This window comes from Lytechinus pictus, chromosome 8 (assembly GCF_037042905.1).
Source record: "Lytechinus pictus isolate F3 Inbred chromosome 8, Lp3.0, whole genome shotgun sequence".
NCBI lineage: Eukaryota > Metazoa > Echinodermata > Echinoidea > Temnopleuroida > Toxopneustidae > Lytechinus > Lytechinus pictus.
In genome coordinates, this window is record NC_087252.1 from 14,645,915 (window position 1) to 14,664,326 (window position 18,412).

The 18,412-nt window shown below is 38.2% G+C and overlaps 1 protein-coding gene across 2 annotated transcripts; it reads right to left on the reverse strand.

The window, feature by feature from the left end:
• Nucleotides 1-635: 635 nt before the first annotated feature.
• Nucleotides 636-17,900, reverse strand: LOC129266775 (zinc finger protein 511-like). 2 transcript variants are annotated; one of them, XR_010294420.1, is made up of 8 exons: nt 17,755-17,864; nt 11,100-11,269; nt 9,102-9,300; nt 8,373-8,482; nt 7,268-7,369; nt 6,521-6,604; nt 4,785-5,650; nt 636-4,735 (listed from the first exon to the last, which is right to left on the reverse strand). XR_010294420.1 is itself a non-coding variant. In XM_064103629.1 (7 exons), the coding sequence occupies exons 2-6, from the start codon at nt 11,267-11,269 to the stop codon at nt 6,541-6,543; spliced, it is 645 nt and encodes a 214-aa protein (XP_063959699.1). In that variant the 5' UTR covers nt 17,755-17,900; the 3' UTR covers nt 636-5,650; nt 6,521-6,540. The 2 variants fall into 2 exon arrangements, 1 of the variants encoding a protein (XP_063959699.1); XM_064103629.1 differs by having other exon boundaries at nt 636-5,650; nt 17,755-17,900.
• Nucleotides 17,901-18,412: the final 512 nt, after the last annotated feature.

The window sequence follows — 18,412 nt, forward strand, 5'->3', positions numbered from 1 at the left end:
AAAAGTTTGGCATGATGAATTTCGATGTTGATAAAAATACAAGCTCGAAGTACCAGTGAGTACGATATTGTGTACATCGCGCTGTTGCATAACGCATCATAGCTAGCTAGGGTCATCGACCGGGCATTTGTACTCCCAAGATGGACGCCCGTCGCACAGTGACGTCACACAGGAACCCTCTATTGTAAATTGAACTTTCCTATTGTAAGCATTTAACCCTCAATCTCCCGGGGTATTTTGATTCTTGTCATTCCCGGGGGGGGGGGGGGGGGGGCCATTATGGCCCCCCTTAAGATCTCAGCCGTGGATTGCGCGATCACAACGAAAATTTGCATGATGGTAGAGAATGACGTAATCTATGCAGTTGCATTGGTAAATTTCACTGAATTCATATATTTTTATTTTATATGAATTAATTATGCTAATTTATTCATGAAATCATACTTATTGCTCTGATTCACTAAATAAAGCTCCTAGAATGCTATTTTTTGGTGAAAATATTCTTTATAGCATTCCTAACAATTGTGAATGAAAAAAGTTCTGGTACCAAGACCGATTTCTTATGTATTTTATTGTTTTTTTTAATTTCTTATGTATTTCTTAGTTTTTTTACTTTTTGTTTTTTATTGTTTTTTCGATGGAAATCGTTCCAGACTTAATTCTAATCATAAACAAGACAAAATTAATTAAGTTTAATCATTAAAAGTAGAAATAATGATACATTTATGAATTTTGGCCAAATACACAATTTGCATTGGATTTGTACATGAAATCACGTTTATGAGCAATTTTGGGTCTGACATGCACTTACATAATGTTGCGTAATGTCGTAACCGCGTACCCGGGCGTCACAAATTTGGTCTCAAAATTTGCGCGAGACTTGAAAGTAAAAAGTCAGAGAGCAGCGAGGTCAAAAAATTTTGCGCTGCAGATATATCGCGAAAATTGTCGAGGGGGGGGCAATAATGGCCCCCCCCCCCCCCCCCCCCGGGAGAATTAGGGTTAATATTGAACTTTGAGGAGTGTGCAGGTGTTGCACTGAATGAATGGGAAAAAGGTAGACACATGGGAGACATATCTGTCATCAAGAGGGCAAGTGAGAGATTCATCCAAGGCAAAAGATTTTGCCATCATTAAATATAAAGTCGTGGTTGAGGAACAGAACTTCACTGTGTACAAACCTAGGAACCCAAACTCAGTCAGGATTACCAAACCCAACTTGGTTTCTGTTGCGGATGAGAACAATGTCGCTACTGGACCAAGCTTGATGGTTTGGAACACAGCCACAAAAATTATGAACAAGTGGAATGCCTCTGGCGGTTTCACCTGCATCACACGTTTCAATATAGTAGCAGTGCTGACTTTGAAAACTACTATAACTCGCACAAGATGTTCAGTGATACTTGGTTACTCTTATGTCCACGTTTTATGAACTAGACAAATACACTTACAGAGATATGATGGTATTTCAACAAATACCACCAACATGGCCAAAGTTCATTGACCTTACATGACCTTTGACCTTGATCATGTGACCTGAAACTCGCACAGGATGTTCAGTGATAGTTGATTACTCTTATGTCCAAGTTTCATGAATCAGATCCATAAACTTTCAAAGTTATGATGGTAATTCAACAGATATCCCCATTATGGCCAAAGTTCATTGACCTTTGACCTTGGTCATGTGACCTGAAATGCCCACAGGATGTTCAGTGATACTTGATTACTCTTATGTCCAAGTTTAATAAACTAGAGCAATATACTTTCAAAGTTATGATGGTAATTCAACAAATACCCCCAATTTGGCCAAAGTTCATTGACCCTAAATGACCTTTGACCTTAATCATGTGACCTGAAACTTGCACAGGATGTTCAGTGATACTTGATTACTATTATGTTCAAGTTTCAGGTATCAAATCCATAAACTGTCAAAGTTATGATGGTAATTCAACAGATACCCCCAATTTGGCCAAAGTTCATTGACCCTAAATGACCTTTGATCTTGTGACGTGAAAATCAGGCAGGATATTCAGTAATACTTGATTAACCTTATGGCCATGTTTCATGAACTAGGTCCATATACTTTCTAAGTTATATTGTCATTTCAAAAACTTAACCTTTGGTTAAGATTTGGTGTTGACGCCGCCGCCGTCGGAAAAGCGGCGCCTATAGTCTCATTCTGCTATGCAGGTGAGACAAAAATAAAGAGAAGTGTCCACGTTGACTGCTGGTGGAGAACGCACTCCTTTGGCCTTTTAAAACCCAATAATAGATGAGAAGTTTAATAGGTCTTGAAAGAGAGTGAATAGTTTTGGAGATTCTCAAAAATGCGTTTGTCATCACTTTACTTCATTTATGCATTACATGATTGTGTTTGCCCTGAAAATGATATGACGTGAAGTAAATGGACAGAAATTGTGTTTTGATGGTGAAATTAATCAATTTTATTTAAGTACGGGTATCCCGGTAGCGTTTCTTTCTTTGGCTCGGCGGTTTGTTTTTTAAATCTTGTGTAGCTCCCTCTACAATAGAAAGTCAAACATTTGTTTTGGTTTGCGTCGCACCACGATGGTGTTCGTGCGCCTATGTAAGATAGTGCATGTTTAATGTTTATTGTTACTGAGTCATTCTGGACTTTTACTCACCCCTTTACCCATGAAGTATTCATCTCTAACTGTTCGGTCCACATTGTTTCCAAAGATGTATGTTATTTTTCGTCAAGTGCATAGTTGCTGCAGCACGGTCAGCATCTACTGGTACGTGTAGCTGGCCCAGCCAGGCCGGCGATCGATCGAGCGCTAGGCCGCAACCAACACAAGCGCTGTAATTTACAATTAACTGAAGCTGAAGGCAAGAGGTTCGTAACGTATACATATCGCACAATAATTCAAGTAAAATTTTATACATCTAATCAAGAGGATACCAGTATGGGAGACGAGGAAGGAGGGGACCGAAGGGTGCTTCTCCAGGTACAAGAAAAAGAGAATCAAGCAAGTTATACGAACTGTCGAGATCGAAGAGGGGGACTATAAGAGTGCACAGTGAGATATTTGATCGGTGGAGCGAGCTTCGGGGGGCTCGAGGACTCACAAATGATCAATTTCTGTCCTTGCTCGACATGTGAGTAGAATATTTTATCGAATCATTCTATCTTTTCTTTACAGCCTTTTCATTTTCTGCCTATAAGAATTTAATTGATATAACTTTAGGTTCTACCTTGTAATTGATAACTTCCGCCAGTCACCTGCATGCACTTCATCTCGGGCGGAGTGCAAGGCAGAGGGTCTCGTTTCATAGTACACTCTGCCCAGCAAGAAGGGAAAAATACAGGGTATATCAGTATAACTCGCACCTTTATAGAGACCTAGGAAATGGCCAACTATGTACGGACAAACGATCCCGAACAGAACTGTCTTAGATACTGAACATGTAGCTGGAGGTGTGAAGGAGTTCCCTGTGGTAACACCAAACCTAGGGCCCCGTCTTACAAAGAGTTGCGATCGATCCGATCAATCGCAACTATGGAAGGCCAGCAATGTCAACATGTATTTATGCATGTTTCTTCAAAATATTTTCTAGCTATGATGTATATTCATGCATTGTTTTCTTTAAGAATTCACTGTGCTTCTCTTTGTTTACAAAAGACATTGCGCTAATTTCCTGTGGAAAAATTTATGATACTGATGGATTTCCATAGAGTTACGATTGATTGGATCAATCGTAACTCTTTTTAAGACAGGGCCTTGATCACAAACTGATAAATGCCACAGACGCAGCCACCAACCTAGGGTCTTTCTTTAAAGAGAAAAAAAATCAGATGTAAAATTGCCAGGACCTAAACCTGGGACCTGTCTCACAAAACGTTGTGATTGATCCAATCAACCTCAACTATGGATATCCACTGTCATAATTATTTTCCCCTACATAAAATTGGTACAATATCCTTTGTAAACAAACCGGACGAACATACTGAACTGCCAATAAAACAATTAATGTATTTGTATACATCGTAATCTGATATTTTGACAAGCATGCATTTCAGGGATCCAGGGGGAGGCACAACCCATAAAATCTGAATAAGAATGCCTTAGAATTTTGCATCCGTAAAATAAGCAATGACATTTTGTTTCAGACAAATTCACACCCCGTAAAAGTCAGACTCTGGATCCACACCTGCATTTTAGATGTTGGCTTTACTTGCTCTCAAAAAATAAATTCTGTTCAAAGCACCATGTAGTTGTTAGGCCTGGGACAAATATCTTTTTTGCCATTCGTTTGTTTGCCATGGTAAATAATTGAATCATTCAAACACTAATATGCTTTTCACACTGCATTTCCTTAACCCCATACTATCCTTAACCCCGGACTATCCTTAACCCCATACTATCTTTTTTTCGATTCACACTGTCTTTCTTAACCCCATACTATCTGCTCAACCGTGGTTAATGCCCTAACCCCAGACTATCCCTCAGCTCATGAATATTGATGATGTTACCATACAGAGCATGATTAATGTGCAATTCGAATTCTGTGATTGGCTAATGCTTAGCCCCGTTTCGTTTTCACACTGCATCTCTTAGCACCGCAATTGTGGTGCTAGCACCACAATAAGCCGGCTAACCCTGCTTTTTTGCAGGGCCAGATCGTACCGTACTATTTACCAAGCTAGCCCACTTTGCTAAAACGTAGTGTGAAAACGAAGTGGGCTAAGCTTAACCCCGGGAAATTGGTGGGGCTAAGACCCCCCCCCCCCCCCAGCCCCACCAATTTAGGACAAAAAGTGCAGTGTGAAAAGCATATAAGTTTCCTAGATTTTAGGAAATCAAAAAAAAAAATTACCTTTAATTTGCATGACCTACACATAATGAGCAAGCTGATTTAGTGAAGTGTACCAGTGTGGCGCCTATGACATGCACATCGACAGAGCTGAATGATGCACTATCATTGGCACGGCACTCTTGTCAATTCTTGAAAAAGTTACAATGCTTGAAATTAATTAATTTTCAGTGGAAATTTCATTTGTTATCTTCCCCTATGCTGTCAAATATCAGAGAATATAGCCATGTACTTTTGATAATTACTGGTCACAACTCAGTAATCAATATCTGGCAAACATTTGATCAAAGTAAAAAGTAGTATTTGGTTGCTGATTGTGGTAAAACTGCTCGAATGCATTAATGGTTTGAGTCTTACTCCCAGGCCTAACCTAGTAATTGTGCTCTCCTTAACCATGCAACCACAAGTGATTCAGTACATTGCTTTAACATTACAGGCTTGATGATATCGTATAACCTGTTGAATACTGAATTCTGTAATTCCCATAGGCTTCAGGCATGAACCACCTGGTTCCAGTACGCAATGGGTTAACCTATCGACTACTGATATCTCTACGTCCTCTAAGCTTTGGACCAAGACAACCTTGTCCCAGTAGAAAATGAGTGAACATGTGAACAACTTTTAATTCTGTAATTCCCATAAAATTAGTACAGGTACCATTTGCTTCCAGTAGGAAATGGGTTACAGCTGCCTGCTTTTACTGATGGCTGTAGCTTGAGTGTAGCAATCCATCCTCTTCCATCAGCAGAAAATTTCTTTTCATCTGAAGTCGCTTGTTCCGATCATCCATATAATCTTCCTTAACCTCTTGTGACTGTATTTATGCATATAAAATATGAATAAAACAAAAGAAATTATCATCTGTGATGAGCAAGATGTGAAGGGTATAACTGTGTAAGGAAATATGTCAAAAGCTTGTGCCTTGTCTTGAAGCACGAATTCCACCATAACTGTCCATTTGTCTTTTTATTACCGCTTTCCCGTATTCTCCATTATGATAAAATCATAACCGCAAAAAATAAATAAATAAAAAAACCAACCAAATAGAGCAAAATGGAAAATTGAGAAATCCTGCTTCGTACTAGTATTTTCATAACTCTACTTGGTTGATCAAGGTTTGGAAATATAGGCTTAAACTTGTTTCATAATTAATAGCCTTTGGCGACATTGCATTCACCGATCTGGAGAAATTTGCACCAGTGGACCACCCGGTTACTTTTTTAAGGAATGACTCGAGAGTAAGAGTCCTTCGTTTTGACTATGAACTCACCCATTTATTTCCAATTAGTCTAATGCCAATTTGTCCAATTAGTCTAATGCCAATTTGTCCAATTACCAAATTGTCTACTATCATTTGGTCTACCATCGACATGATCTAATTGCCATTTTGTCCACTCACCATTTCATCTGACCAGTTGGTCCAATTGCCATTTAGTAAATTTTCCATTTGGTCTAATTGGACTAAATGCTAATTGGACGAAATGTATAATATAAAATGGATACTAGATCAACTATAAATGGAGTAAATGGTCATAGACAAACTGGTAATTAGACAAAGTGTTGATTGGAACGAATGGGTATTAAACCAAATGGCTGTTAGACAAAATGTTGAAGGATGGAATGGTAATAGACTAAATGAAGTTAGACCATGTGATGAGTGGACAAATTGGGAATACCAACTCACCTTGACATAAAAGTTAGAATTCAACTTCCTTGACACTGAAACAGTTCTGAACCTCCTATACCAAAGCTTATGATATCTGGTACCCTGTAAACCAAACAATTATCCCACCAATAAAGAGCTTTGTATTCATCAATCACATGAAAGGGTTACTCCAGGATGAAAATGATAATATTTGAAATGATGAAGTAAAATCAGACAAAAACAACACTGTGAATTTCAGTATGTAAATTGAAAGGAAAACAAAGTTATAACATTTTTCAAACCATCCAATTCAGAAGTCATTGATATAGCACATTTTCCTTTCAGTTACAAAGCACTGCACATGCAATCCATGTTTGGGATTATTCAACACCACCGAATGATCAGCTTAGTCCACGAAATCCACTGTCCTCTAATAGCAAAATAGATGGCTTTCTTGAACTGGTCAACAGAGGAGGATACAAATTGCTGCTATTATTACCCCAGCATTAGCTGTGTTGCCTATATAAGCGCTCAAGCATTTGAGGAATGTCTTCCTGCTACCCATTCACCTCACCTGGGTTGAGTGCAGCACAATGTGGGTAAATTTCTTGCTGAAGGAAAGCACACCATGGCTGGGAATTGAACCCACGTCCCTCCGATTGAGAGAAGACCATGATGCCCCCATTTACATTTACAGTGATACACGTTAAGAATTTTATAGTATAAACTGATAACAAACATGTACTAACTTCCTTACGCCATGCCCATGATATGACCATCGCTTACCGAGTTCGAGGTGGACGGCAAATTCTGTTCTTCTGGGCGCCAGAATCTACATCTCTGCTTTCTTCAAGGCCTCCAGACACATCAACCAGTCTTGAGTGTTGCCTACATGTAAATCACAACAAGAAATCAGTCCTGCATACAGTATTAGTTTAGTTTGACAAGTTTCATGAGTGTCGTGTGAGAATAAAAGCAGAAGATATTACAAGAGGGCATGGGAGTGGGTCAACGGGAAAGGGGGTAGACAATGCAATTGGGTTTGATGTGATAAAAATTGGACACTTGATTGTAAAAAGAAGTTAAACAGTTAAAACCAACAGGACAGAAATCACAGCAGCTGAGTAACTCACTAATCAACCCTCGTACATATGACCTGCCAACCCCATACCAATAAGTTGCCCAGAATTTTGAGAATTTTAATTGAGAACAAAATAGCAAATCCTAAACTTTTAAAATGATACCTTACTTGTATACTGTCCAAGGACAACCCATTTAAGTACCCGATTGCATGTAGATGACATTCTGTGTGAGCTTCAAAAAATAAAGAGAAAAAAAAAGGTCTTAATTTTAGGGTTCACTCAAGCATGACATGTGCATACTGCAAGCAAGGTAAAACATATAAGCAGTCCAGCAAAAATGGTGTCAAAGAAAACCTTTTCTTTTATCTAATGTTTCTACTTCAAATGTTGACAGTAGGAAGAAGAAGAAATACGCCTTCAGATAAGCTGATTTTCTTAATTTTTACCTTTGAATACCAAATACTGTTTAGACTATTTACAAAGAAACTTCTCTGTCCACTTATTGTTGGTTATGGTGTGGGAAGTCACATACTATATTTCACATTTCACAATGCTTGAAGGCAAAGACTATTATTAATAAGTAATAAAGGCTACATGTATGTCACAGCGTTCCGTGCAAGCCTTGCGTACAACTATTTTTGCTACCCACAGGTCGCCTGCGTTGAAAGCATCTTGCATGCATCTCACACGCAGTTGCTGGCAGAAGTGCATGCAAGTCTGATTTGCACACAGAAAAGTTTTGAACATGCTCAAAACTTTGTTGCGGGTGAGTTGCACCGAACGATGTGACAGGTTCTTAAGATTGTTACCTCCTATCAAAAGAGAAGCTTGCTGGGTATCCATGGCAACTGGTCAGATGACCTATCCTGTCCCGTGCATCCATGAAACGATAGTTGCATTTTTCCTCAAGGCAGCGGTACTGGGAGTAATGTGAATGGTGAAAATGTAATATTAATGGTTCTGTGCCATTAAAAGCCAAGATTGCTATGGATGCATAGTGCTAAATATCACTCAATGTAACAATTTAAAAAATTCAAATACATGTATGTTTCTTAGATTTTTAAACATCTTTTAAGGTTTTTTTCCAACTTGCTATTAAAGCTCCATCCCTATAAAAGAGTTCAGATCTCATTCCCTTGGGTATTGCCCTATCACTGATTCAATTTTATATAACCTATGTACGTGTAATATTACAAATTAGAAAGTCAAAAGGGGCCTAAGCTTTCGATCCTAGCAGAATCTTCGTCGGAGGCAAAATGACGGAAAGTCATCCATCACTGTGGAGAGAGATATGATGGAAAAACATTTTGCCTCCGACAAAGATTCTGCTAGGATCGAAAGCTTAGGCCCCTTTTGACTTTCTAATTTACTCCATTGGCTCTCTTTTATTAGATAAGCAGTTTTCAGCAGCTTCTTTTTGCCATTAATATTACAAATGTCTTGTACTGCATTTTTAGGTATTAAGAACTGATGACTTTTGTAACTACATGTACCACTCATCATAATAAAAAGTTAACAATTTATGTTCATAAACATACCATTGGTTGCTGTTGTGAAAGCAGTGAGAAAAAGCTGTCGTGATTTTCCGTGAGGTGGATTTCCAGTAGGTGGTTTGTTGGATAGAATCGCTGACAGTAACGACATATGAAGCGGTGACAAACATTATAGTGGTCTTCGTAATCCTCTACGCTTGCGAAAGACTGGCTACAACCATGCACGTGGCATTCACATCCATCACTGTGGAGAGAGATATATACATTGAATAGAAGACAAAAATAATGAAAAAAACACATTTTAATAAATGCAACATGTTTCAAGGTTCACGCCTCATCTTCATCCTAAAATCATAAACAGAGTCATTGGTATTCATACATTTTGGATCAGGAAAAATTAACAAGAATACAAAGGTATGCGGAACAGGGTGAGTGTATAAATACTTATGACTCTGTTTATGATTTTAAGATGAAAATGAGGTTTGATCCTTGAAATATGTTCCCTTTATCAAAATGTCATTTTCTTTTCAGTATTTTTGTCTTCAAGTTGAAATCGTGTTGGTTATTTTGAAAACACTGAATAGACTTATGCATTGACGTCATCGCGCCATCATCTTAATAGAGGCAGAAGCTGTTGCCTTGCATGCTTTGGTGATGTGCAGCTGGTGCATCTCTGACAACTTCCTAAGTTTCACACTTACACATGTGTAGATCTTATCCAGTGAAGGAGAGTACTATGGGATCATGACGTCACATATATGCAGAAGGTCTACTGTCCAATCTGATTGATTACCTTTGCACAAAATATTAATGTTTAAAGGTAAATGCTAGTTTTGGTAACGATATCAAAATGAGTTCTACAGAATCCAATGAAATGACCACCAAAGTGTCTGTTAAAACGCATGTGCCAAAGGATTCTGGAAGAAATTGTGTAATTGCTGAGAAATCAGCAAATAAGCACAGGATTCGGGTAGAGCGTCGGGCCCGACGCTCAAAGCAATAATTATACACTGTCCCACGTGCGCTTATCTGTGTTGGGGAAGTTCAGTCTGAACATTTTTCAGCGTAGATTTCAAGATTTCACAAAGTTCAGTTTATGTAACTGTACCAGATCTAGATCCTCGATGATATACTGACAATTAAGCCTGGTTTTACAGACTTTCTCATGAAATCAGTGTTTACTGCAACTAATGGAATTTCTCTTTAAGTTAGACCAAAAGCTTCGGTCTCTGTTATATTGGTTGCGTCGCTGAACTCCGTTGGCTCCACTCACCAATGACAGAGACCGAAGTTCTAACTCGATCTGTACAGGGACTCAATGGCCATATGTTTATGTATTAAGTTCGGATTGCGCGACAGCTGAAGTACGTCACTGTTTTTTGTCCTTTTATGTTAATTTTTTCCTGTTTTGGTGCATTTCAGGCCAAAACAGAATAATAATCTTTATTTTGGTCCAGTTCTTTTTACATATCTTTTATAAAATAAAGACAAAAATCTATGGGCCGCGTCGGGGGGGGGGGGGGATTTGCATTGTTAATCCCTTAATGGTGGCTGCACGTTCGCGAGCCGTCTGTGTAAGAGGAGAAATAAAAGATTAAAAAAAATTTTTTATAACTTTTCGAAACAGATGGCTGCCAGCTGTCTATGTTTATGTATACTTTACGTTACAAGTTTACAGTCCCTGGACCGCTCCCTCCCTCCTTCCCTCTCACCAATAAAACAATGCTAGATTCTTCCACATTACCAACGTGACCCTGTTCCAAATGTTTTGTCATGATAAGAATCGCATATATATACTAAATTAATCTGCATAAGTTTATGATGGTAAAGGCAGAGCTCTGACTTGTGGTTATGTGCCTTATTGAAAATAGTTTAATTACAAGGCATGATTTTTTCATTATGGGTCTATAGCTATGGGAAATAAAGACTCTTACTCACAACTGTTGTTTTAGCTTATACAGCACACATCATTCAGCAGGGAATACCTAGCTGTGCACACATGTAGTGTCCTTCACATAATTATTGAAAAGGTTCTTAACTCACCTAACAGATTCTTGTTCATTCTCCAAACTGACCATCTGTCTCATCGCATTGCTAGACCCGTAACTCCCATCAAAAGCAGGCTCTGAAATGTGACTTTCATCATTCAACATGCATTGCTTGGACTGAGGATGAATGACCCTCTGGTCAGGAGATCTCTCTCGTTTCAGCATCTGAAATTAATTTGAAATTAAATTATTATTGCCATTTTCACAGTAACCTTCAATGCAAACCCTAATAATAGTTACATGTAGGTGCTAGTTTGAGAGAACCATATCTTAGAAGATATTTTCATCACAGAGCCTAGATACAGGTATGAGAGACCCTTTTAGGTCTCATACTGTAGCACAAATTATGTTCTAATTCATGGAATTGGGGGAATTCCCTAAAATTGGGGGGGGGGGATTCCCTAAATTCTGGGGTACATACAAATCTATCCATCATATTTAGAGACAAGGCAAAAGCAATTTTGTGTCTCGCCCACTTATGAAAATAACCAGAAATATCGTGATTTGCGAGGGCACGCAAGAGAATTATATCGAAACTTCATTGTGAAATGACTGGGATGGAATAACACTTGTCATAAGAGTCTTGCATGTAAACTTTAACGTTGACCTGAAAATGACCTTTGACCTTACCATGTGTCCTCCGACTGCAGCATAACATGCAGGTCTCCCAAGTCCATCTACCATCCAAGTTTGGTTGAAATAAAACTTACAGTTGCGAAGTTAGGTGTCATAAGAGAGTCTTGCATGTAAACTTTAACGTTGACCTGAAAATGACCTTTGACTTTATCATGTGACCTCCGACTGTAGCATAACATGCAGGTCCCCCAAGTCCATCTGCCATTCAAGTTTGGTTGAAAAGCGACTTACGGTTGCGGAGTTAGGTGTCATAACAGAGTCTTGCATGTAAACTTTAACATTGACCTAAAAATGACCTTTGACCAAACCATATGACCTCAGACTGCAGCATAACATGCAGATCCCCAAGTCCATCTACCATCCAAGTTCGGTTGAAAAGCGACTTACGGTTGTGGAGTTAGGTGTCACAAGAGTCTTGCATGTAAACTTTAACGTTGACCTGAAAATGACCTTTGACCTTACCATGTGACCTCAGACTGCAGCATAACATGCAGGTCCCCCAAGTCCATCTACCATCCAAGTTTGGTTGAAAAGCGACTTACGGTTGTAGAGTTAAATTTCATTACAGGTTTGTGACGGACGGACGACGGACGACATTTGGATCCCTAAGTCTCGCCTTCACCTCTGTTGGGCGAGACAAAAAGTGATCAAAAGCCAAATGCCTGTGTTGAACTCATTTTTAATTCATCAAACTCTCCAACATGAAATGAATCTAACGTTCTTCCTATCCTATATTTCATTGACGATTCGAAAACATTACATTTGCAATCACAAGTTTGACTGCGGCCGCCAGCATGCCAGCACATAGATTCTACTTGTAATTGCAGTGTTTTTTAGTCTGAGAAATATTGCTTGAGGAGAGAGGGAACCAGAGAACGTCTTTACATCAGGATCAAAGCTTTTTGCATCAAATCTTTTGAAAATCACTGAAGCGAGGTTTCTTCACATATATTCGCTCTAAGTAGAGGTACAAGTTTGTTTGACAACTGGTTTCCAAATGCATGGACATGATGGGCCTGCAAGGCTGCAACCCTATGACAAGAAGGTCAAAGATGTCAGTGAAGAGTGTTTTCCATGCATCCACTCATTCAATGAACAAGGTTATGATATAACCTTGTTCTCAGTTACATCTCCATGTATGGCAAAATAAGAGTGGCAATTTTGGCTTATTTTCTCTTTTTCTATGGGACAAACGCTTGATTTTTTTACACTGTCAGTTTCCAATACAGCTATTTATCATATAACTTGGCTCTTATGTAAATTTGATTCTTTAAATTATTTTTTCTTAATTAAAAATAGAGATTGAAAAATGAAAATTTTCTTGCCATATTACTTTCCACCAATAGAGGGCGTACGCAAAAATATGCCCAAAATTCAAGTTTTTGAGCACTCTGGTGAATACAAAAATTATTCCCAAGTTACTAATGAAAAATAAATTGCAACTGTATGGAAATTAGTAATTTTGGTCACAAAAGTGATATTTTAATGATTATTTAAAGTGTGTGCTATGTACAGCATTGGCATACCATAGTCCTACCTGTAGATTCCCCACAGACAGGATGGTTGCAGTGAACAAGTGCATGCATCCATGTTTTGCCAATGCTGTACACAACTCACACTTTAAAAAAATCATTAAAATATCACTTTTGTGACCAAAAATACTAACTTCCATACAGTTGAGATTTATTTTTCATTAGTAACTTGGAAATAATTTTTGTATTCACTAAAGTATAGAGTGCTCCAAAACTTGAATTTGGGGCATATTTTTGTATATGCCCTCTATTGCTGGAAAATAATATAGGAAGATTTTTCATTTTTCAATCTCTATTTTTAATAGCATAAAAAATAATTAAAAGATTCAAATTTACTGAAGTCAAGAGCCAAGTTATATGATGATTAGCTGTAATGGAATCTCACATTGTCAAACAAAGGAGAGAAAATAAACCAAACATTGCCAATCTTATTTTGCCACTGTTCTTGCTTGCCCTTGCGGGCCTGGCTTGGCCTTGCCCTTGGCTTGTTCATTGAATGAGAGACGCCAACCAAGTTGGCGCTGTACACTGATTTAGAAAGCAGTTTTGCATAGCTGAACAGGCCTACCCTGCAGCAGGCCTCTACAAAAAAAAATTTTCATCACTTGCCCAACAGGGCAAGTGATGAAAATATTTGCTTGCCCGATAGAAAAAACTGCTTGCCCAATTTGTTTTATTATTTTCTTTCATTATTTTTTTTACGACGGTACTATTATTTATGAGGATCATATAAATAAAAACAATTGAGAATCATGTGGAGTAAAGAACACACATTTATATTTATAAGTATATTTTCAGCAAAGTAGGCCTGAGTCATTACGTTTATTTTGAAGATTTTGAAGATTTTGCTATAGTACTAGCAGATCTAAATGGGCGTTAAAGGTTAAAAAAAGTATTTTAAAAAAGAAGAAAAATAAGAAGAAGAAAAAAAAAAAAATTCCCCAAAAGTTGCTAAAATTTCATATTTTGCATCTTTAAATCCATGCCATTTATTTTCCATATTATCTTGAAATTGTTTTGATTTAGTTGGAAGCTATCAAGAAAATTAAGAATATTCACCTCTCTCTTGTCTTTTCATCATCGTATTATGATGTTACACTCGGTCAATATTTTTTTATATCGTGGTCCCACATGTAGACTTTCATGGTGTTGCAACATTATACTTGGTCAACACCATGAAAGTCTACATGTGGGACAACAGTAAGAAAAAACATTTACCGAACGTAACATCATCAAAGTCAGAGTCAAGAAAGAGCTTAATATTCTTCATTTTTTTTCGGTTGTTTCCAACTAGATCAAAACAATCTCAAGGTAATATGAAAAATAGACGTCCATTTCATGTATTTAAAGATTACAAATGTGAAATTTTAGCCACTTTTGCCTTTCTTTTTTTTTTTTTTTTGGAGGGGGTTGCATCAGCAAATTGCGCAAGATAGTAGCGCATGCGCACATAGAACGTAAGATGAGATGGCACGGTTCTTCAAACGAGGTACCTGGCGTTAAATTATCTGTATTTGGCGCTGATTTTACATCAGTTTCCACTGTTTTTTTACTGGTTTGACAATATATGAGAGATAGTTGTGATTATCACTGACATTTTATTATTTTATTTTCAAAACATTCACTTGCACGATCGGGCAATTGACTTTGAGAAATGCTTGCCCATCCGTCATTTTCACTTGCCCCGGGCAAGCGGGTTTGTCGCGCCCTGCCTGCAGTATAAAATAAATAACACCAATTAATATATAACTAAATAAAATAACAAAATGAGCGTGCTTTCGGTCGGATAGAAAACTAACGTCCATGCGCAGTGAGTCACCACGTCCAATTTTTTTACTGTTGCGCCACTCACCTGTCACTGCCTGACTACAATGGTTCTAGAAATCTTTTGCAATGTTGAAAAGTGTCTTGTGGCATCTGATATTAATCCTCAGTAATTCCCTGAAATGCTGCAACGTTTGGTTAAAAGATCCAGCAAAAGACGAGTTTAGCGCAGTCAAAGTCAGACTTGCAAATTTGGATCCGTACGGTGTGAATTTAAGCTGCCATTTTTCTCGGGCGACGATTTGAGACACCCACACTAAGCAATCAATGTTTCCAAAACTGCCCGCTCAAGTAACCAATATTTGGTATCAAAATATAGATTATAAAAAAATGCTCACGATCATTTCATTTTGAAGGTGGGGGTGACAATTGTTATCAAAATAAGAGGGGGTGGCGACTCAACGTATATCTCAACCCACGGAGAGGTTTCAACAACGCAGCTGAGTCAATGCACTTTTGTATACGATCGGTGCGTGTGTGTGCGCATGCGCGATATGTCTGTGTAGTAAATGTATTGGATTTTTCGAATCGGCGACTCAAAATATACCCATCATAGACCTTATCGCAAATAGCGTCTGTCGCGTGAGGGCGTCTGTCATCGCAGAGGATCACGGGATGCGAAAGGGGGCAAACGCGGAATCGGCTTTCGGGAAGCCATACAACGCCATATGTTTTGTGTAGTGTCACTCAAAATCCAGGCTTTTTTTTAAGTCTGATTTCTTTGTATTTAAATTATTTTGGATACTTGAATGTGGATTTATAGAACAATCTTTGTATCATGATTGCCCAGTGAAAGTATGAACTCAATACTCACCGTATTTTCGAAGATTTCTGGGGCTAAACTTGGGAAGATTTTGTGGGAAAAGTGAGACGGTGATTGCGGGTCAATGCCGATCGACTTTAGAAAAGACCACGTCGGTGATCCAAATTAGATAGCATATTTTTCCATTTAAAAATATTCATGAGAATCATAATGTAGACCATATATCTCCATATAAATTTAGCTAGTTTTTGTTATTTTGGGGGAAATATAGTCCTTTTTTGCAACTCGGGCTGTTTAGTTTGATCATACAAGTTCTATATAGGGGGTGCATGAGACAAATTTAAAGCCAAAAATAAGCTAGTGTATGTATATATATATATATATATATATAATGTTAAGGGCATATAAAATAATAGGCCTATGACATGCAGAATAAAGATTAAATAAATCCCTGAATTTAAAACATTTTATGATCCTGTATAGGCCCTATATCTCCAACCTCTCTGTAATTTTATTTTGTCTGAAACTTAGCAGATGATGGATATTTAATTCATATAAATGATATATAGGCCCTATTCCATTCTTTTGATAAAAAATCTTATTTCAACATTTACATTAAGTTCATCGCATTCAGTCACTTCTCTTTCAGATCACCTTCCTCATTAATTTCTTTTTTTAGCTTATTTTTCTCTCAATATACTTTCATCTATTCTAATTTTTTCATCTATTCTCATTTTTCTATTTCATTCATTGTTTTGTCTATGCGTGCCACTAATAAAACTTCAGAATTTCCGACCACGATCCTGAATAATATTATATATCTGTGGAGAGAAAAAGAAAACACAGCTCGGTTTATAGGCCTACTCTGAATAAAATCATGATTGAGATAATTATTTATGAAACATGTATTCTTGATTATCGATTGATATTACAAAAATATCAAACTAGAATAAGGTAATCAAATCTACTGCAAAGTTTGTTTTATTGATCATCATTTTATTATTTGTTGGAATTCCGGGACCAGTTTCCTCCACTGCCTCGCCGACGTACCCCTGGGCCGAGAGTGCACGCCCGCTGTCCGTGCACACAAGCACACTTTGCACAGCAGCTGCACAGCTCAAAATACGCACAGACAGTGCGCGAAAATGAAAGAAAATTGCACTTGTCTTCATAAAATCTGCGGTAATTCTTGCAGCTATAGACAGCACATCTATCTCTGCCACCCATGATTAAGAAGAAAAGTGATGTTAGACTCTGGAACAAATATGAAGAGGCGTTTACTGGAAGTTAGCAAAATGTTGGCTGCGGGCGTCGATCGTATTTTGATACACTATGGAAATCGTACACTTTATTGTCGGCTGCTTGCGCTCGCATCCGGACAACAGCGGCGCTATTGCCCCCTTTGCGATCCCATGATCCTTTGCGTGAATCTATTTGCGATAAGGTCTAGGCCTATTACTAGTAATAGTAGTAATAGTATTGACTATTGATTGTGTCGCCGTTCCGGAAGTGTGTAATCTGGTAATTCATGATGTTCTTACTAAAAACTGTGGCAATTTCAGGAGAAAAGTTTATCATATATTTTAAGGGATTTGTGGATACTTTCATCTCATACAAAGATTTGGGTAAGAATTTTTTTTTGGTTGCAAAATTGAAGGTTGAAGACTGCCGATGGCGACTCACTGCGCATGGCCATGGACGTTAGGACTCGTTGCAGTGGTTGCCGCCGCCCAGGGGCTCCGGGGAGACGGTTAGCGGTTGCTGAACACACTGCACCATTTCCTCAGCTTAGCCGCCACGCGGCACAAGTCCCGATCCCATCCCCTTTTCAGCATTTCCTTTTATCGAATGATTAACTAGTTCTATCCCCTCCCTCCCTGTACCCATAATCTTACCTGTTATTGGCACTGGCAACCAAATCATAAAAGGCAAATAGGAAGGAAGATTCCCAAATCCATAGATAGTCAGAGTGTGACTGAATTGCGAGAGCGGAAGTGTCTATGGCAAGCTGTTTGTTTATCTCTATTTCCAGTTTTCTTTCGATTTCAAAAGGGCGGCAGGCGGCAGGGCGTATAAACCCGGGGGGCGCGTTTCCGTTTTACACCCTGGCGAAGGCATTTTCCGCAAAAATAGCCACAAAGCGACTAGTGAAGAGTCTACACACGTCGCTGGTTGCAGCGTGCGACACAGGCGAGTCCCACACCACCGCATGCAGTCTGCACAGTTACTGATCAGAGCATTTCATGTACAGAGAGCAGTCATATGAGTGAAATCCGAACATGCTTTTGCAGTTAGGTTTTTTCTTAATGAAAAGTTAAGAAATTTTTTTTTCTTCTAAATATAAATTATTAACCAAATGAATAGAATGACAGACAAAATAAACAGATACATACAATAGAAAGAAAATTGAAGTTTGATGGATTGATACACTTAGATGCCGAAAGATAGATATAGAAGACTGATAAATAGATAGAGACATAGATAAATAGATAGAAGTAGAGAGAGAGAGAGAAAGACAGAGAGATGGATAGATAGATAGATTGATAGATAGAT

Excerpts from the sequence above, each read along its gene's own strand:
- LOC129266775 (XM_064103629.1), bottom strand. The coding sequence starts at position 11,269 with ATGCTGAAACGAGAGAGATCTCCTGACCAGAGGGTCATTCATCCTCAG. Across the intron at positions 9,301-11,099 it reads AATGAACAAGAATCTGTTAG|TGATGGATGTGAATGCCACG; the intron begins GTGAGTTAAGAA and ends CTCTCTCCACAG. Across the intron at positions 7,370-8,372 it reads AGCTTCTCTTTTGATAGGAG|GCAACACTCAAGACTGGTTG; the intron begins GTAACAATCTTA and ends ATTTACATGTAG.